At 42.9% G+C, this 21735-nt stretch overlaps 3 protein-coding genes across 3 annotated transcripts in view; 1 reads left to right on the plus strand and 2 right to left on the minus strand.

Moving 5' to 3' along the window:
* Positions 1-11745, minus strand: part of MKRN2 (makorin ring finger protein 2) — a 58172-nt gene extending 46427 nt beyond the window's left edge. Inside the window, exon 1 of the mRNA XM_080814852.1 lies at positions 11673-11745. The gene's annotated coding sequence lies outside the window, so the exon portion shown is untranslated. The remainder of the gene's footprint in view (positions 1-11672) is intronic.
* MKRN2OS (MKRN2 opposite strand) lies at positions 7578-12881 on the plus strand. Its single transcript, XM_080814886.1, has 4 exons — positions 7578-7815; positions 10946-10995; positions 11551-11713; positions 12485-12881. The coding sequence occupies exons 1-4, from the start codon at positions 7598-7600 to the stop codon at positions 12723-12725; spliced, it is 672 nt and encodes a 223-aa protein (XP_080671012.1). The 5' UTR covers positions 7578-7597; the 3' UTR covers positions 12726-12881.
* Positions 12882-20001: 7120 nt separating this feature from the next.
* TSEN2 (tRNA splicing endonuclease subunit 2) overlaps positions 20002-21735 on the minus strand; it is a 39889-nt gene continuing 38155 nt past the window's right edge. Inside the window, exon 12 of the mRNA XM_080825536.1 lies at positions 20002-20895. Coding sequence (XP_080681662.1) covers positions 20836-20895 — 60 coding nt within the window. The 3' untranslated portion in view covers positions 20002-20835. The remainder of the gene's footprint in view (positions 20896-21735) is intronic.

Below are 21735 nucleotides of genomic sequence, written 5' to 3' on the forward strand. Positions count from 1 at the left end.
TTCTCTTTTTGGGGGCTGAATAATATTCAATTGTATGTCTATACACCACACCTTCTGTATCCATTTATCTACTGATTGACACAATATGTTTCTATAAATTGAATATAGTAAATAATGCTACAGTTAACATGGCAGTGAAGACAACACTTTGATATCCTATTTTCATCTCCTTTGGCTATATACCCAGAAAGTGAGATTCCTTGATCCTATAGTATTGGTTTTCTGGAGGAACCTCCATACTGTTTTTCATAGTGGCGGCACCAACTTATAAAAGGATTCTCTTTTCTCTACATCTTTGTCAACAATCATCTCTAGTCTTTTTTTTAAGATTTTATTTATTTATTTATTTGTCAGAGAGAGAGCGAGAGAGAGAGCGAGCACACAAGCAGGCAGAGTGGCAGGCAGAGGCAGAGAGAGAAGCAGGCTCCCCGCTGAGCAGGGAGCCCAATGTGGGACTCGATCCCAGGACCCTGGGATCATGACCTGAGCTGAAGGCAGCGGCTTAACCAACTGAGCCACCCAGGCGTCCTCATCTCTGGTCTTTTTAATGACAGATGTGTGTCTAACAGGTGTGAAGTGATAGCTCACTGTGGTTTTGATTTGCATTTCCCTGATTAGTGATGTTAAGCACCTTATCATGTACCTGCTGGCATGTCTTCTTTGGAAAAATGTCTATCCAGTTCTTCTGCCTGTTTTTAAATTGGATTGTTTGGTCTTTTTTTTCTGTTTGTTTGTTTATTTTTGTTTGCTATTGAGTTGTAGGAGTTCTTTATATACTCTGGATATTAACCTCTTATTGGATATATTATTTGCAAATACTTTCTCTCATCCTGTATGTTGCTTTGCAATTAATTTTTGGAAAGGTGCCAAGGCTGTTCAACAGTGAAAGAATAGTGTTTTCACCAGATAGTGCAGGAGCAATTGGCTATCCATATGCAAAAGATTAAGATAAACTCCTACTTCACACCATATATAAAAATTAACTTAAATTTGGGGCATCAAAGTGGCTCAGTTGTTTGAGCATCTGTCCTCAGCTTGGGTCATGATCACAGGGTGTTGGGATGGAGTCCTGCATTGGGCTTCCAGCTCAGGGGGGATTCTGCGTCTCCCTCTGCCCCTTCCTCCACTCATGCTTGCTCTTTCTCTCTCTCTGATAAAAAAAATAATAATAACTCAAAATGGATCACCAGGGACTTAAATGTAAGAGCTAACACTATAAAACTTAGAAGAAAACAAAAGCATAAATCTTTGTGACCTTGGATTAGGCAGTGAAATTCCAGACGGGACACCAAAAGCATAAGCAATAAAAGAAGAAAAACAAATTTTACTTTAACAAAAACAAAATTTTGTTTCAAGTAACACTATCAGGAAAATGAAAAGACAGTATTTTATTTTTTAAAAAGGTTTTATTTGTTTATTACAGAGAGAGAGCCAGAGAGAGAGAGAGCAAAAGCAGAGGGGAGGGGCAGAGGCAGAAGCAGACTTCTCACTAAGAAAGGAGCCTGAAATAGGGCTCAATTCCTGGACCCTGGGATCATGACCTGAGCTGAAGGCAAATGCTTAACCCACTGAGCCACCCAGGTGCCCCCAAAAGACAGTATTTAAAATATATAGAATGTATATCCAGAATATATAAAGAACTCTTACAACTCAAAAAAGAAAGACAAATGATATAATTTTAAAAATGGGCACAGGATTTGCATAAACCTTACTCCAAAGACATACAAATGGCCAATAGGCACATGAAATGATGTTCAACATCATTAGTCATCATTAGCCATTGGTTGAAAAGGTATCACTTGAAAACCACTAGGATGATGAAAATAAGAAATACAGACAATAACAAGTATTGGTGATGTGGAAAAATTGGAACCCTCATAAATTGCTGGTGTGAATGCAAAATGATGCAGACACTTTGAAAAAAAGCTTGGTAGTTTCTCAAAATGTTAAACATAGAATTACTATGTGAACAAGTCCTCTCCTAGGTATATAATCAAGGTAACTGAAAACCCATATCCACGTAAAAACTTGTACATGAATATGAAATTTGTTTATAGCAGCATTATTCTTAATAGCCAAAAATCAGAAACAACATAAACAGCCCATCAACAGATGAATGGATATATAAAATGTGGTCTTACACAGGGGCCCCCGGGTACCTCAGTCAGTTAAGAGCCTGACTCTTGATTTTGGCTCAGGTCATGATCTCAGGATTGTGGGACTGAGCCCCACCTTGGGCTCTGCACTCAGCCAGGAGTCTGCTTGGGATTCTCTCCTCTACCTCTCCCTCTGCCCCACCTCCCATTCATGCTCTCTTCCTCTCTCCAAAAAATAAATAAATAAAGTCTTTTTAAAAATGTAGTCTATACACACAATGTACTATTATAAAAAACTGATACATGCTACAACATAGATGAACTTTGAAAACGTGATGCTAAGCGAAAGAAGTCAGACACAAAAGTCCACATATTGTATGATTCCATTTATATGAAACGTGCAGAGAGACAGAGCCATAGACAGAAAGCAGACTAATGGTTGCCAGGAGCTGTGGGGAGTGGAGGATAGAGAATGACTGCAAATAGGCAGGAGCTTTCTTTTTTGGGGTGATGCAAATGTTCTAAACTTAGATTAGATACAAGTCACTGAACTGTACACTTTAAATAGGTGAGTTTTATGATGTATATATTTATCTCCAATTTTAGAAGAAGTGAGAAACACAAAGCTAGGGAAAGGGATCCAACACATAGATAATAGAATCTTGGAACACTGAAAAAACAAAATTGAACTAAAAAAGTAGAATTTCTTGAAGAAAGCCGGAACAAAGAAAACAGAAATAAATACTCAAAATTATAATTTATGAAAAATTTTCTGAAATAAAAAAGATGTGAAATACATATTCGGGGCACCTGAGTGGCTCAGCTGTTAAGCATCTGCCTTGGGCTCAGGTCACGATACCAGCGTCCTGGGATTGAGCCCCACATTGGGCTTTCTGCTCCACGGGGAGCCTGCTTCCTCCTCTCTCTCTCTGCCTGCCTCTCTGTCTACTTGTGATCTCTGTCTGTCAAATAAATAAAGAAAATCTTAAAAAAAAAAAATGATACCAGCGTCCTGGGATCGAGCCCCATATCAGGCTCCCTGCTTAATGAGGAACCTGCTTCTTCCTCTCCACCTCCCTCGTGCTTGTGTTCCCTTTCCTGCTATCTCTCTGTCATAAATAAATAAAATCTTTAAAAAAGGGGGGGGGGTGTGCCTGGGTGGCTCAATCAGTTAAGCATCTGCCTTCGGCTGAATCATGATCTCAGAATCCTGGGATTGAGCCCAGCATTGGGCTCCCTGCTCAGTGGGGAGTCTGCTTCTGCCTTTCTCTTTGTCCCTCCCCCTCATTGTGTGCACTCTCTCTCTCTCAAATAAATAAATAAAATCTTAAAAAAAAAATCATCTGACCATGTTGCCAAAAAAGAACATATGGGGGGGGGGTGCTTGGGTGGCTCAGTTGGTTGGGTGTCTCCCTTTGGCTCAGGTCATGGTCCTGGGATGGAGCCACCCATCCAGCTTCCTGTTCAGCAGAGAGTCTGCTTCTCCCTCTCTGTCCCCTCCGCTCTACTTGTGCAGTCTTCCTCTCTCTCCCCTTCACTCTCTAAAGTAAAAAAAAAATAAATTTGTTTTTAAAGGAACACATGATTTATGAGAGAAAGAAGATTAGTCTGTCATCAGGCTTCTGAACAGCAGTGGTTTATGCCAGAGGAAAATGGAATGACACATTAAAGAAAATGGCAGCCAAGGATTTTATATCCAGCAAAACCGAACTTCCAAGTATAAAGAACAGAGAGAAATTGTAATCAACATGCAAAAACTCAGGAAATATTCTTCCGATAAGCCCTAAGGAATCTTCTAGAGGATGAACTTCAGAAACCCATAATTACTAGAGAGAGAGGAAAAGACAAGTAGCAACATTCAATATAAGTTTGTGTGTAGAGCTTAGCCTCAGTGAGGACTGAAGATTATTATCTACAATGCCAGATGCTCTGACAATGAAGATATAGAACAACCCTTTAAATAAAGAAGGTGAGGCGAGTATATGCAAAAACAATGTTTAACTCTATTTAGTAACCATAATGGGAGGTGCAGCATTACTATTCTTACCCTAAGACTGTTGTATGTGTAAAGTGGGATTAAGCAAATCATTAATTATGGAAAATTCTAATTCCATAGTCCCCTGTATCCTTGAGAGTGAAAATTTTCAGTGTTGAAGAAAAGAGATGCCAATGTAGTGTAGAAGATGACCAGTAAAAACCCTATAGCCCTGAATTTGAATTAGAAATAGCAGTATGAATTCATGGAGTATTTTATCTTCATGGGCGTGCATGCGAGTGTGCACTTTTTAAAACCCCACTCTGTTCACTAAAAAGGTGGAGAAATAGCCAATAAACATCTTTAGATGGCAGAGTGTACCCTTGAAACACCATTTCCCACTGAAAGAAAGAAATCAGGGCTTCTTGGAGAAATGGCTGATTCCAGGTCTGAGTTTGGGAAAGGTCTGAGATGAACCTGGAACATCTCAATGGACTAGATAGCAAGGAAATCATCAGTGACTAGTAGGTTCATGTGAAAAGGACTTAGGGGCCAATGGAAGAGGCCACAATGGGACAGTCTACGCTTTGACAATAAAAACCACACTGGGTTGAAATCCAGCTAGTATGTTCACATCTAGGATTCATTAAGTGACATTAGAGTAGAACAGATATGGGACCAACTGGGTGCTTTCTGAGTATATCAGAGATGTCCTCATTATCTTGAAAAGTGAATCAAGAATTGGGCACATGTCCAATCCTTCCAGTATACCAGTACCACTGTGTAAGTGAGTAATAGCTGAGGGAAAGTGTCTCCTCATACTATTAGTCCAACTAATGTATGAAAACAACATGATGGACTTAGACTATCATCACTGTGCCACTGTCGGTGAATGAATGGATCTGTAAGCACTGAAAACAATGGGGACTACCACGAAAAAAGAGTGAAGGCCAGATTTGATGTGCCTCTGCTGAGAGAACACATTACCACCCACAGTCTTGACAAGAGGATCATAACTCAGTCCGATCCAGTCTCTGGAACCAGGTGGGAACTTGAAGGGTGTACAGAAGGCACACCAGTGTTTTGAACTGAACCCCGAGGAAGCCGTTGGCAACAGACCATGGGAGACCCTACAGGTTTGGTGAACTGGATGCTTCACAGATACATGATTTAAAAAATCAAAGGAAGGAAAAGGAACCAAAACTTAAGATACAGAACAAAAATGTTTAAATAAGACTCAACCACAGTATCTATGGATGCACACTTGGATAATGAAACCAAAACGAAGCACAAGGAATGATTACTAGAAAAGTGGGTGTGGGGGTCACTTCTGGAGGAAGACGGGGGCAGGGGGATGGACAGGGCAGGGGGCCCTGAGATGGATCGAAAAGTGCTAGCTCTTGACTTTGAGTGATACTTACAAGGGGTTCACAATAAAATAATTCATTAATCTATACATTTGTTTTATGTTATCATCTGTATCTATGTTTTATTTTTACCATAAGAAGATTTTTAGAAATAGAGAAAATAAGGTAAAAAGGATTTAAGATGCTTGTGTTTTTATAAAGAGTTTTTAAATTTATTTTTAAGTGATCTCATGACCCTTTGTGGGGCTCAAACTCACAAACCCGAGATCAAAGGTCACATGCTCTCCCAACAGAGCCAGCCAGGTACCCCAAGATGCCTCTGTTTTTTGAAAAGGAGAATGCTAGTGTATTAAAAACCTTTATCAAGGCACGATGCCTCCGTTCCTTTTCATAAGATTAAAAATTCCTCTCGGTATTGGTGTCATGAAGATGAATATATTCTCAGTTAAAATAACTTGGGGGGCACCTGGGTGGCTCAGTCATTTAAGCATCTGCCTTTGGCTCAGGTCATAATCCCTACTAGTGGGGAGCCTGCTTCTCCCTCTCCTCCCTGCTGGTGCTCTCTCTCACTGTCTCTTTCTCTTTCTCACTCTTGGATGAATAAATAAAATATTTTTTAAAAAATTTAAAAAACGAAAAAGAAAGAAAATAACTTGGGCCACTCAAACAATCAAACAATAGTTACCTGGCTTATATTAATAATGAACAACCTCAGACCTTGGTCACCTGAGCTGGGCATCTAGCTATAGCCTGTTTGCCCTCACTGTAACAAGAGAAGATGGTTGAAAGGATTTCTAAGGTTTTTTCTAGTTCTGTGAGTCTGGTGATCATTTTCATATTATTAATACTTAATATGCACTTTTCTGCATTTCAGCATACTGTAATTTATTTAAATGCATGCTGTGAAACACTTTTCCCAAGCGACTATGTCCACTATGATACCCACAGGTCTTCCCTTTACCACTGCTTTTCTCTGGAACTAGAGGCATCGATAAGGGATCGGCTAAATAAAGTATGGTGCAGGGCTGCCTGGCTGGCTCAGTCAGTGGAACACGTAACTCTTGATCTCAGGGTTGTGAATTTAAGCCCCATGTTGGGTGCAGACATTACCTTAAAAAAAAGTAATGGTGCAGACATTAGTTTAAAAAACAAAAGTGTGGTGCAACCAAACTATGGATTCCTATGCAGTCATCTGAAAGGACAAGCTGGACCTATAGTCCTAATATTGTAGATAAATTTCTGAGATGAGAGAAATACACACATTTCAAAACGGGATGCTGTTATCACAACACTGGCATTTAAAAAATTATGTGGAAATACTCATTTACCTTACTATTAGTTTTCTCAGGGAACAGGATTTGATGAGTGGAAAAATGTTATGGAGGAACAGGGGACATTACCTTTTTTTCTTACCTTTTTTTGCAGTTTCTCAAAATTTTTTTAAAATTGAAGAATCATACAATGCATGTAGTAAAATGTTCAACTTGACGAATTTTCACAAACTGAATACTCAATACAACCAGTCCCTTGATAATGAATCAGAGCAGCGGCAGGCCACAGAAACTCCTTTCTGCCGTCTCCTAGACAGTATCCCTCTCGCCCCCACCTAGGGCAACCACTATCCTTATTTCTAACTGCTGTTAATTTTTTATGAGCAAGATTACTTCTATGATATAAAACATCAAAAGAAAATAGCCTCCAAGGCTATATTTATCCAACAACAAAGCAACATAACCTATTCTAGTAACACAGAAATAAATGGGGGCCCTTAATTGCAAGAAGCTCGCAGACTAATGGCTAATCAAATATCAGAACTCCAGGAGAAACATGAATCCGCTTTTACCAGTGCAAGGGAATGCTCAAGGAAGTGAAGGAAGCTTTCACAGAAAAGTAGGGCTTTAAAGGATAAGTAGGAGCTGCATGTTGACAAGGCTGGAAAGAAACTGTAAGTGAGCACAAATGAAAACTAGCTCTTTAAGACACCAGTTTCTGGGGAGGTCTGGTTACTGGTTAATCCTACTTGCTTTGGCTTCCGAAGCCGTCAATCAGGATGACATCACTGTTGTTCAGGTTACTCAGGAGGCTTACATTTGCTAGCCAGGTAATGAGGAAAAGGAAGTCTTGGGAAACAGTGCCTGGTTGCCCAGGACAGGAAAGTCATGCAGCGTACTGAGGCTGGAAAGGCTTTAATTAAATTCAACCACTGTAAGAAATACATCTATAGCTTCAGTGTTCCCCAGTGCTGCCCCCTCTGCCAGCAGGTCATAGGCTCAAGGAAGCTGGAGGAAGCACCTATTAGCATCTCCAATCCGTTTACCAACGGGCATCAGGAAAAATGTTCATTCCTCCTCAGACCAACTCAAGGGACGTTTCTTAGGTACAGTGCTTTTTGAGTGTTAAATTAAGTGATTCTGTAAACTTTTCCTTCTGTGTGGTAGCCACTAAAACTTTTTCTTTAAAGATTTATTTTAGAGAGAGAGAGTGCCCCTGGTAGGGCGGGGGCGGGGGGGGTGGTGGAGGGTGGAAGGGCAGAGGGAGAAGAAAAGGAAGAGAGAATTTCCAGCAGACTCTGCTGAGCGGTGAGCACAGAGTCTGTTGCAGGGGTTGGGGTGGGGGGCTTTGAGATGCCATGAAACTGAGATTATGACCTGAGCCTAAACCAAGAGTTGGACACTTAACCAATCAAGCTACCCAGGTGCCCCCAAAACTTTCTTTTTCTAACATGTACTAGACAGTGTGAGGTTTGGTGGATAATCTTGCCAGTGTTTCGGCATTAAATCCTGAAATTTAGGTCTATTCATTTCATAAAGATAGATGGTGTGTGTACTTTCCTAGATTGGTAAGTGCAAGACTTTATGAAGAATAAGGGAAGATCAAAACTGCTTATACACTCTTAAGAGAGGAAACTGATAGCTTGGCACTTTTTTGGGTCATAGATTTTATGCTAAGAGGGTAACTGGGAAAATGACCCAGCAGCTACTCTAATCAAAATAATTTCTTGGGGCACCTGGGTGGCTCAGTGGGTTAAGCCTCTGCCTTCAGCTCAGGTCATGATCTCAGGGTCCTGGGATCGAGCCCTGCATCAGGCTCTCTGCTCAGCAGGGAGACTGCTTCCCTCTCTCTCTCTCTGCCTCTCTGCCTACTTGTGGTCTCTGTCTGTCAAATAAATAAATAAAATCTTAAAAAAAATAATTTCTTTACTGCAAGTTAGTCTGTAATTTCTGTGACCAACAAGAACAATGTACAAAGCCCGAAGAAAAGCCATATACAGACTATTCTGCATAGAGATGAATTAAACTGAAGACCAGAGGTGGTCTGCCTCAGTTGTGGATACCACCTGACTAAGAAAGATTTCAGAAATCAAAGGACTGTACCTCCTTAGTGTCCCTGTGGAGTTTACAAATGGAATTAGAAGCGGCCCAAGATAAACGAGGTGTGAGAGCAGGGACACTATGGAATGACCATGGTCACGAGCATCACTGTGACCTAATGCCTCCTTGAAATCTACCCTCCCAACTCCCATGTGCCCTCGGAAGCGCTGGTTTGGGATAAGACAGTTGGAGTGGTCTAGTCATTTCCCTGCTTACTAACTTCCTTAATTGGTTTCCTTCCTGTCTTTATGTGGATGAAATGAACCAAAGTGTGCAGACTGCTGCACCCCTGCCCCTCAGAGGCTGGTGGGTGCAGAGAGAATAGCGCAGACTGTGTTGCCACAAAGCCCCCAGTTCCTATCCCCGTTGAGACCAGCTCCAGACCCTCCAGTCTCTGTTCCTCATCTACAAATGGAGGGTCCTGCCGAGGAGGTGAGGTGAGGTTCAATGATAAGGCAGATAAACCTGACCCAGGCACCAGTCACAATGTTGAGCCAACATACTCCTTTCCATCCTATTCTTATACTCAGTTCAGAATACAACTGGCAGAACTTTCATTTTCCTTATCTGAAGCATGAAGCCCAAAATCTTTCATAAGATCCCCTCATTCGTGCTAACCTGGAGTATTAACTGGCTGGATCCCAAAAGATTTTGAATGAAGTGATTAAAATTCAGAATTTATTTACCATAACATTGGTTCATTCAACAAATCCTTACTGAGCCACTGGGGTTGTCACAGTGAAGGAACCACAGCCCTGCTCTCTAGAACATGACAGACTTTCAGGATGGCCCCTATGAAGCATTAATTTATTCTATGATGTGGTAGCAATACTGACAGGCTTCACCTTGCTTGGCATGAGAAGTGAGGTGGTGATGTAGAAACAGGTTATATGCTTTGGCATCTTCCCATCCCCCCAGACTAGGATCTGCAGAAACCTAAGTAGTACCTTTACCACCAGACCCTCTAAGGCCCACTTCCAAATTGTTCTTTCCCTTTCAGCCAACTTCCAAAACCTCAGGACTGACTCCCACAATTCACCTTGAGACGATTTCACCTACTTTGTAAAAGAGAACCTGCAATAACCCAAAGGAATCACAAAGGTTCTCATCAAACTCTCAGGGCTGTCACGTATGGTTGTGCAGGTTGTGGACTACACAAAGCTCCCTGGCCACTAAGGGACGGGGGTGAAGGAAGGAACAGCTGGGATTTCAGCAGGAAACAGTGCAGTGACACGCTGGGTTCGTTCTCAGCCTCTGAACCCATGGGGTCTCAAAACAGAGTGGCTGCAACAAGACGACCTGGGGGATCACTCTGAAAGTGGGGCCACTGTTTGTGTTCTTGATCATCTTAAAGCCTGGGACTGCTTGCTTCCATTGGGAACCTGCCATCTCATGAAGGAGCTTTATCGTTTAACAGTGACCTCTGATTTATTCAACACCTGTATGTGGCCAGTACTTGACAGGCATTTTATTCTTACAACCAGCTTGCTGGAGGTTTAGGATACTCCCATTTTACAAATGAGGAATCTGAGATCAGAGAAAGTGACTTTCTAATGTCCCAAGGCTAGTAAGTGATGGCCTGGGATTGTATATGAAGGTTAAATCATGGAGTCAGAGATTTAATGGACAGTCGCAGGTCCAGAGTAATTTCAGGAAGCAAGGGCTGTCCAGGAAAAGCGAGCATGGCCATGGGCTACAAAGACTAAAAGATGCTATTTCAGTTTTGATGGTAGAGGTCCATGGAGATGCACTCAGGACCCTTTCCCTGCTCAGCCTGAGGAACAGGCTGTAACCTCACCTACAATGCGGAAAGAATGAGGCGCTCCTTCAACAACTGACCTGCAGGTGTGCCCCTCTGCTGGGGAGCCAGGAGCTAAGCTGACTTCATGCTCCAGCAGGGCTCACTTTCCGCACACTTCAGTGCGTGTGTGGTGGCGGGGCTTTAGTAATAACAATGGGGTGGGGGGGTGGCTAAAAAACCCTTGGGGGCTAGGGGGTATTTTCTACTTCAAACGTGCTCTTGGCTCAACCACTTTTGAAATAATGCTTCCAATCCCCTGGTCACTGATGGCCAGTTCCGGCACCAGCCAAGATCACTCTCCTACTGTAAATACCAACTCTTCCTGTTTCTTTCAGGGAGTACGACGGAAGGTCTGATCTTCATGTCGGAATAACCAACACAAATGGTGAGTGCCCTCCTCAAGGCAGGAGAAACTGACGGGTGAACAGAAACCCGGGACTGGGTGTTTGGACTCAGATTTACCCACACGAGCCATCAAATGTATGACCCATTGTCTCGGCGGAAAGTCAGTGCTGATTTAAGGAAACCAGAGAGACCCTCCGATACATAGAAAACTTCAACAAGAATATGGAGATGATAATCCTGGTCCCATGATTGTCTCCATTTGCTGTGGCAACTTTGTGGAAGAAGAGGGGGTGGAGGAAGAACTGGGTTTCCCCGAAAGAAATGAGGTGCTGAGGGCAGGAGAGGCAGAGGCTCTAACAGTCCCGATCCTCCCTGACTCTAGGGAAGGCTCCAGCTCTGTTCGGGGGGTGGCTGCCTCCCCAGCTTGACCCTGGGGGTGGGGAGGCAGATTGTAGAGCCTCTCGTGGTCTCCTGCTCTCTGACAGCCATCGGAAAGTACGTTCTGGCTAACCTCTTTGTAAAGTGACCATGGGACGGCCCCTCACAGAGGCGTGTGTTCCCTTAAGCTCCCTGGTGACCCCAGTTCCGGTTGCAGGAGTAGTGTATAACTACACCACACACGGCGTCCGGCGAGATGAAGCAGGGTGGGAGGAGAGTGTAAGCATCCCGCTACTGCAGCCTGGCATGTATGGACTGATGGACCAGTGGGACAAGTACCTGGAAGACTTCTCCACCACCGGGGCCTGGCTGCCGCAGAGGTACGGTTCCCTGGAGGTTCCCCATGCAGGTGTGACCCCAGTGCAGAGGACTTGTAAGCTGTGTTTGGTTCGTGTTGAGCCTGTATGGAGATAGTAGTGCCTGTAACAAAGCATAAGCAGGGGTCGAATGACCTTGGGTTTTCTGCAGGGGTGAGCCAGCCTACGTTAACATAACAGAATCACTGTATCTTAAGAACCGAAAGGACTACAACATAGTACTCCCGTTATTTGATTAGAATTTTTACATACTTAACATTTAATATGTACAGCAAAAGCTACATTACAGTCCCTTAAAAATTTTTAAAAATGTTTAAAATGTAAAAAATGCCTCATAGCCCTTTTTTTGATTTAGCAATTTGAAATTTCTCAATTTCTTGCTCCCTCAATACTTCAGGTATGTAGCATACTTATGGACCTAGTTGGTTTGAGGCTTCCCTTAAAATAAGTGTAGACGCTGGGATACCCTAAAACTTAGAAATGGAACTCTATTTCTAAAACGTCAGTTCCCCAAGTTTCTGTACAACTCAAGTCAGAACTCTGAACATCTAGGCGTGTCCACGCCAATCTTGCTGAAGTTGCAAGCAGAAATAACCCGAGCAGCTAAGCATCCTTCAGATCTGCACTCTGGGAGTTCAGTCGTCCAGGGGACCAGCAGACCCAGTGTGCAGAGGGCCCAATTTCAATCCTGCAAGTCCCTTGGCGGCTTCACAGCCTGTGTCTGAGCCACTTTGAAACCTCAGCCTTCTCTTCTCACTGTCCTTGTTTTCTAAGGTATGAAGAAGACCATCACAACTGCTACAGTTACACCCTCACATTCATTAACTGTATTCTGACCATAGAAGGCAAGGAACAACTGGGCAAAGAGATGTTCACAGAGAAGTATGTGGTCCCAAGGACGAGGAAGGCCTCCAAGTACATCACACTCTACCGGGCGATAGAGGAGCATGGCTTCTACGTGACCGACCACCCTGATGAGGACACAAGCCCTCCGGAGGGGAGCGGCTCGTGCTGAGTGTGCTAAGAGCAGAGGGACAGCACTGTTAGATGGTTGGAGGGATCTCTATGTGTGTTCAACTGTGGTAAATAACAAGGTGTTATGGCTTTCTTTGTAGCACATTTCTACTTACTGCATTGTGTTTATAAAATTAATAAAAATTGCCCAAGTTTTAAAAATTGTATGCATTACAAGTAAATTTTTTAAAAAAATTTATTTGACAGAAAGAGACACAGGGAGAGAGGGAACACAAGCAGGGGGAGTGGGAGAGGGAGAAGCAGGCTTCCTATTGAGCAGGGAGCCCGATGTGGGACTCAATCCCAGGACTCTGGGATCACGACCTGAGCCAAAGGCAGACACCTAACTGACTGAGCCACCCTGGCGCCCCTCATTACAAGTAAATTATTCTCATAATGATTCTGTTTTTAAACTGAGGTTCCATGTTACAGCATAAAGTGGCAGCATCTTTTATTCACAGGACAATGAAAGCTATTTTTTTAATTAAAGCTGAACAAATTCATTTTTCCATGCGAACCCAGAAAGTGGGGATTTGTAGAAAGGTGAGCGAGGCACAATTTATGAAATAAATTCTGTTTTTATTCAAAAAGTGCATGGTAACCTTTTGACAGTAATAGTGAATAGTGAAAGAAAGAGAGCAGGAAAACAAGCAAGCAAGGGTTTCTGAATCTAAGTTAGGAAATGGGCTCCACTTCTCAATTAGCCTTTATGAGCCCATATGCAAAGTGGATGGCAATTCCTTAAGTCAGTCTGTTTCTCTCTCATATTACTTGACCTGACATGAGGAGATTGGGGTGTTGAGCTGACCAAGGCAAGTACATCCCCTGTCTACTGTATTTATTTATATTTTAAACTTTATTTATTTAAAGTCATCTCTACACCCAACATGGGGCTTGAACTCACAACCCTGAGATCAAGAGTTGCGTGTCCTTCTGACTGAGCCAGCCAGGTGCCCCTCCTCTGTCTACTTTAAGTATGGAATTCAGGGGGCACCTGTGTGGCTTAGTTGTTAAGCGTCTGCCTTTGGCTCAGTCATGATCCTGGAGTTCTGGGATTGAGCCCTGCATGGGGCTCCCTGCTCAGCAGGAAGCCTGCTTCTCCCTCTCCCGCTTCTGCTTCCGCTTCCGCTTCCCCTGCTTGTGTTCCATCTCTGTCAAATAAATAAATAAAATCTTAAAAATAAATAAATAAGTACAGAATTCAGGAAGAACACAATGAAAGGTCGACTTCTTTCTTTAATACCTTCAGGGGGAAGAAGGGGATAACTGGGATGAGGAATTATAAAGAAGTGAGGTGATTTTTAACAACCACATCAGAATTCATATACCCAAATGATCATTGAACTTTAAATAGCCAAGGAGAAAACATTTCATTGTTCCTCTCTGGAAATTGCTTCCAGAATTCAGTTTGTTTTTGACCAAATGTGATTTACCACCACAGCTCATCTCCCCAGATACGGCACCAAATAAAGATGTCTACTTTCTAAAAACCAAATCCATCTTCACGGAACCAATAATTTACTCATAATAAAGATATTTAGAAAACTTGCTACAGATCCTTAAGGCCTGTTTTCAAAGAGGCATTTGGGTAAAGTTTCAGCACTTGGTAACTTCAGTGGGGAAAAAAGGCATGGTACACCACTTGCATCTATAGGTTCAGGTACTTTTAAGAAAAACAAAACCTCCCACCCAGAATATGATGCCACTTTAAACAGAATCATGCTTACTATTCTGTGGTGTTCAAGAAGTCATAAAGACTTCAACTGGGTAAAGATGAAAAAAGTGTTGAGTTTGGGAAATATTCCAATTTGTCCCTATTCTCTTAACACACTGTTTTAGGACTCTACTTCCCTGGTTTAGCTGTTTCCCAATTATTGATAATCAGAGCAGCTGCACTTAGTGGGTATCATTAAGGATTCCACACCTGAGTAAATTTCTTCCTCTTTCTTCCCTTTTGATCCTTAAGACCATCTTGTGAGGTAGGTACTAACAATATGCCTCTTTTACAGATGAAAAGGGAAACTGAGGAAATGACTTGCCCAAAGTCACACAGTGGGAAAACCAGAGATCAGACCTAGGTATGACTGCAAAGGCTGTGTTCTTAACTCCCTGGGCCACCCAGCAATCTGAAAGCAGCCAGTGGTATCTGGGATTTGTGGCAAATGGGTCACAGATTTGCCATCATTAGAGAAGATAAAGGAGAAAATAAAGATTTTGCTTTGACATTCAAATATGGAAAGGAAATAAATGTCACAAAACAATTCAGATAAAATAAGAACGGTTAAGGGGCACCTGGGTGGCTCAGTGGGTTAAGCCTCTGCCTTCGGCTCAGGTCATGATCTCAGGGTCCTGGAATCGAGCCCCATATCGGGCTCTCTGCTCAGCAGGGAGTCTGCTTCCCCCTCTCTCTGCCTGCCTCTCTGCCTACTTGTGATCTCTCTCTGTCAAATAAATAAATAAAATATTAAAAAAAAATAAGAACGGTTAATGCTAGAAATACCAAGTTCATGCTTTCTCTTAGTGCTTCACTTGATTTTCAAACAAAGCTTTCAGGGTCCCCAACGCCTGTTTTAGGGGTTGCTCTCCAACCTGGGGGTGACCATAGCAGTAGTCACCCTATTTCTTTTTTCACTTCAGGAGGCCACAAATTCCCTCTCATAAAAATCACAGCACGACCCTGTAAGCTTTACCCCTAACAAAGGAAATTCAGCATTGAAATAACACCAATAGATGGCAATGTTGCTTAGTTTTGCAGAATTATTACCTGAGACTCCTTCCATTAAGTTTCTTTTATCATACCAGTTAAATGCTAACAGAACACAAGGCAATTCAGCATTGGCACCAACTCCGCTTCCCAGAGGAGTTCTCGCTGGCACTCCCAACAACGTGCCTCTGCATCTCAGCACCCCTGTCCCATGCTGCCCTGATGCAGACACCTAGTCCCCACCAACGCCACGCAATGGCTGCAGTGGCCAACTGCTGGGCTCCTTTTCACAGCAACGTCGTAAAGTTGGTCTCAGTGTTCCTCATCTGAAAGTCTAAATTGATCCACCCAAAGGCATCTCCCCAAAGCCTTTGGAGCATTGATGAATGACTCCCACCACTAGGAAAACCCAATAAACAGTATTTAAACAAAAACCACACTCACACAATGGCTGTGTCTGGCTCCCTTGGCGCAGGAGGTGCTTAATACCACTCTTGCCATCTCCAGAGCTATCTTCATTACTTTACCTCAAACTACTTTTCTGTCACCTCCTTCTCCTCTACTGTGTCACCTACCAGGGCATAAAAATTGGCTACGCATCTCCTAGAGAAAACAATTATGGCCGAGCTTACATTTCCGGTTCCTCTGAAAGGGAAAAAAGTATACCCGAGACGTGCCAGACCCTTTCACTGGTCATTTCATTTAGTTTGCAAAACACACTCAGCAGATAGTAATGATCCCTGGTTCACAGGTGAGCAGACTAAGGTTCAGAGGCAAGGCTCTCAAGGTCACCACTGTTTCCTTAATGTAGACATGGAATTTAGACCCAGGTTTTTCTGATTCCAGTTTATCAGAATGTACCATTTAAAAGTTGGGAAGAAGAGGAGCACCTGGCTCAGTCAGTTAAGCAATCTGACTCTTGATTTCAGCTCAGGTCATGACCTCAGAGTTGTGGGATCAAGCCCCGTGTCAGGCTCTGTACTCAGCACGGAGTTTGTTTGAGATTCTCTCTCAACCACCTCCCCACCCTCTCTTAAATAAATAAATAAATCTTAAAAAAATAATAAAAGTTAGGAAGAAGAATTTCTACCTGTGTAATATTATTTCTGAAGATGTAAAGATTCTAAAAAAAATCAAATGCTTGCAACCTTTCACTTAAAAAAATAGTGAAAAAAATACCTCTAAGTTTAAGAGTTTCAGATGTGTTTTCATCTTATGTATTCCTAAGCATCCCTGTAGTTCACAAAATAGCAGACTAAGTTTTTTCAGCTTAGATACAAGAAAGCAAAGATTTGAGATAAATCGAGGGGTTTACTTTTATTTCTCGAAGATTTATTTATTTTAGAGACACACAGTGACAGCAAGAGTGGGGAGAGGGGCAGAGGGAAACTCAAGCAGACTCCCTGCTGAGGGCAGAGCCTGACACGGGGCTGGACCCCACGACCCATGAGATCACAACCTGAACAGAAATGAAGAGCTGGAGGCTTAATGGACTGAGGCACCCAAATTGAGGGGTATCTCTCAATTTTAGAAATGGACCTCAGGTAGTTTTAAGGAAGTTAACATTCATGGTTTAATTACTGGAGTCTGTAATCAGATTTTTTAAAAACTCAACTCTGTTAGTACAATCATAAATGGAAGGTGGGTGTGAGAAGATACCTCATTTCTTTTTAACCCATGTACTCCCCGACAAAGAGAAAACTAAGTTAAAAATCACATTTAAGTAAATAGTAACTTAAAAAACAACAAAAATGCCTTAACAATAAGGGGGAAAAAGGACAAAATTTTATTCTGTAAATATCAGTGACTTTTCAGACTTACAGACTACGTTCAAAAAGAAAGAGAAACCTAACCAACCCCACCCTGGAAAACCTGCCTAAAACTATGCCCCATTCATGCTGGTTTAGTCCCTGCCAAGCGTAATGTTATCAACTAATTACTTTCTAGAACTCAATCTCCTTACGGGAGAACTTAGGCCAGCAGAGCCACAGACTTTACTATTTCCCTTCAGTTTGGGAATGAGGTCAGAAAATGTCACCCTCTAAAATGGAAGCTAAGAGAATCATCATAAAATAATCACCTACTCAAATAACTGCTTTAACGGATGGTAGGTATGGTGGTTCTTACAAGAGTGCTTCCTGTCCACCCCCAACCCCCCACCAAATGAATCCGCATGGCTGGAAGCTACTGAAAGTCATCTGTGCTGTATTTCTGATTTCACATGTTTTTCTAGGCCAGTGTCCCCTCTGCTGTGGAGATCTTGTAAAGGCACTAAACCCAGGACCCAGAGCTCTCAGGTCAAATCTTCCACTTGCACTTGGTGGCAGTGGTGTGTGGTGGTCACATCTCTGAGACTCAAAACCTTCATCCTAGGGTGGAAACTCAAAAGTCTGTTGTGGGAGAAGCATGAACACAGGTGTCTGCCCCAGCTTAACCTCCACTATTTATTTGCTATAATAAATTTTTTTTTTTGCTATAATAATTTTTCCAAAAAAAAAATGGTATTCCATATTGGCTACCCCCACCCCCACCCCCACTCCAAAATGAGTCTGAGTCTGCAGAAAAATCACTCAAGTAGTGCCTGAAGCACACAGCATGCTCTGGTCTTAGCTGACCACCCAATGCTTGTGCTGTTTGGATGCGTGGTGTATGGTCACATCATTTCCCCCGCTTTATTGAGTAAAATGTCTCTTATGGAAATGGAAAAGTTCATGAAGAAAGTAGGTATTTTGGGTACCTGGGTGACTCAGTTGGTCAAGTGTTAAGTGTCTGCCTTTGGCTCGGGTCATGATCATAGGGTCTTGGGATCGAGTCCCGTATTGGGCTCTCTGCTCAGTGGAGAGCCTGCTTCTCCCTCTCCCACTCCCCTTGGTTGTGCTCTTTCTCTCTATCAAATAAATAAATAAAAATCTTAAAAAAAAAAAAAAAGAAAGTAGGTGAGTTTTAAAGGCCTAGGAAATCCCCTCAGAAGAAAAAAAAGTGATAATATATTGGGAAAAGTCATCATATAAAAGAATCCTGGCCAAACAAGTGTTTCCCCTTTATTTGCGTATGGTTTTTTGCACTGGGTGACAAAACAGAACTTGGAAAAAGTGTTGGTTCCACAAAGTTTGATGGTGCTCTTGAGTGTGGCATGCTACTTTTATAAAGCCAGTGAAATCCTTGTATGGAGGGTGCACAGCTGGTAAGCGTGATGCCCCTGAGCACATGTTGCTACAGCGGGCAGCTTAGATGCCTTGGGAGGGCTGGAAAGTGCTGGAGCAAAGGGAGGATTTGGTGAAGAATTCGTTTTGAAGCAAGCCTGGAAGGTTCATGATTTAAGAGCCACATAAACACACTTTGAAGAGAGTAGGTGAAGCAACTTCAGTTTTCAGTGAGGCAGCAGCATCTCCCCCAGTGAACCACAGCCATGCCTGAAGGTGGTTTTATCACAGAACAAATTTCCAATCTTGCTCAACCCGAGCTTTTTAAAAAGAAAACACACGCCATCTGTTACATTTATTTCAGAAGGTGAGAAAAAAGTTCCAGGACATAATGCATCTACAGATAAGATAATCCTACTCTTTTGGCCGGTAACTGTGAGGCTCATGTAAACCAAAACCTTTGCGGTACATCATTCCAGAACCCCAGGGGCCCTGGGTAATGCTGAAGAGTGCACGGGCTGCTACATGACATTCACTTGGACTTGAAGAAGGAAATCTTTCCTAAGAGGCTGGTCTAAAGCTGATGCTTTTGAACATTCTTCTAGAGCCTTCAGTTAGAAATAATACCTGTGCAGTCTTGTGGCTTTTCTGCATCTTTAATGTGGCCATTACATGAAGGGAGTCCCCACAACCTTGAAGGCACATTAGCTGATGATAAGATATGTGATGTGGAGCGCTCACAGGAGGACAGGACTTTGATGAAGGATTTATGGTAGAGTTTTTACCAAAAAGGCACATGATACACTGATCTGGCTTAGAGAGAAAAGTCACCACCAATGACAGATGAAATAGGGGAAAAAATGGCTCCAGAAATTTTGCTGACCCTCAGGGTTTTGAGAGGGTGCTGCTTCAAAGCCAAGTCTTTTACTTTGCTAAGGAGCCTGGAGAAAGCAAAGCGGGTAGTAAAAATATTGAAGTATTAGCATCACTAATGAAGAGCAGAAGGACTTACTACTAAGAGACTCTTTCAAAGTGATGATCATTATTGGTCTGAGGCAGGGGAAAAAGTGGACAACCTCCCTCATTAGAATGCCAAATCTTTAAAACGGAGGCCATTCTCGTGTGAGAGAGCAGGATCCTGCTGTGAACAGAAGCACCGCGTTAACACACACAACTACAAGCAACATCTCAGGCTGCCGGCAGCGCCAGAGGAATGCACACAGATTCCCATCTTAGTCACCTCTCAGCTTCCAGCTCGTCCCACCCACTTCTGGGATATTTAGCGCCAAGGAGAAGACTGTCTGCCGGTGTCTTGAATTTGGACACTGGACGAATCTGACATTTGTTTCCCTCACACCAATACTGGCCTCTCCCCTGCTCATCTGCCCCTCCACCCCCGCCACCCTGCAAACCTTCAATGGTACACAAGTGATTTGAAAAAGGCTTGGTTTATTGTGTTTTACCAAATGCTAACTGCATTCATTATGTAACTCCATACATTATTTCACATTTTAAAAATTTTATAACAAGTTCACTGAAGCACGATGCAATTTTTCTCTAATACTGTACAACACTGTTGTGTACTATACACAAGCATGTCCATCAGTGAGTTCGTGGAGAGCTAAAGATTAGGTTTTAAAGGCTTTATGACACGGAAATCCTTGACAAATATTAAATGGATTTTTAAGCATTTGAGTAATTGGTTCAGGTTCTTAGATAAGGTGAGATACACATTATTTGTTCCCTTTAACATAACAGAATACAGAGCCTTATAATCCCCAAATCTCCTCTCCGGCACTCTCTCAGGAACGGCCTGGAGGTGAGTTAAAAGAGATGCTCGTGTACAAGTGTTTGGGAAACTGTACTGTGCCACATAAATGTAAACTACTGTCATTTTCAAGTAAAATCAGAGAGTAACAGAATTTCCCTGCTGCCGGAAGAGTCCTCTTGGGACTCATCTAGTCGCACCTGCTTACTGAATAGGTGAGGACCCTGGCCCACAGACGAGCTGCTCAGCATCTGGCGGGAGTCAGTTACTGACCCAAGGACAGAATCTGAGGCCAGCACAGGGCTCTTTTTTCTCCCCTGTGTAATCTTATCTTGTAAAATACTAACTGCTTCTTGGTGCTGGGACTGCTATGCCCTTTAAAACTTTTCAATTATCAGGCAGTTATAATAAGAGGACTCTACCTCACACTGAACTTGGCTTACTGTAGGAAACTCAATAGCATTTGTTGATAAAGCAGAATTCTGAGGTTGAATTGTTAAAGTTCATCTTGGTCACTCCTCTCTCGTGAAGAAACCCAACGGTTTAGAATCACCTCCTGTAACCAATGAAAATAAAAAGGTGACTAAAAATTTCAAGAACGGAAATGAAAGAACATGCTAGGCGTGTGGGATCACAGCAACATTTCACAAAGAACCGTCTATAGAATGATGATATCTGCTCCCATTCCTTGTCACTAAAACACCTGGGGTTAAGGAGAAGGCAGCAATACACACCTTCCATGCAAATACCATCTACCGTAATCACACCAAGATTTTAAAAGCTAAACTTGTGTTGGCAGTGGTATTCCATTAACACCTTTCAGGAACAGGAGTGTCAGTATGAAAGAGAGCCTTTACCATTAGAACCAGCTCTGAGACCGTGCTGGTATATCCAGGCCAGCACTGAGAAGGGAGCAGTGGGCTGGGCTGGCACGAGAAGAACAGCTAACCTAGGGGGTGCGAGCAGGGCAAACTGCTCAGATGAGGCTTGGGCACCGGGGAGGCTGGCTGGCAAGGCTGCAGCGGGACAGAGCAGTGCGAACAAGAAAGGGTGCAAGGTGAGAGACAAAGAAAACCGACAATGTGCTGGATGTGGGGGAGGAGTCACAGGCAGGGCGAGGGGCAGAAATAGTAACTAATACTGGGTAACAGGATGGCCGCCCTGGCTGAGAAACACCTGCCAGGAAGACTCAGAAGCCAGACAAGAAGTTCGAGGCGGGGAGTGAGTTAGCAGCACCACTTTAGTTTCTGGGACTGAGACCTGGGGGAGGCCCAGCCAGGAGGTCCCAGGCCGTCTGTAAAAGCAGCATCAGCTGGATGGTGGGGACGGAAGCCAAATGACACGGCAGATAAAGTGGCCGCAGGAATTACGGGGGAGTGAGAGTGGGCTCAGCAGG

This window comes from Martes martes (assembly GCF_963455335.1).
Source record: "Martes martes genome assembly, chromosome: 1".
In the NCBI taxonomy this organism is placed as follows: Eukaryota; Metazoa; Chordata; class Mammalia; order Carnivora; family Mustelidae; genus Martes; species Martes martes.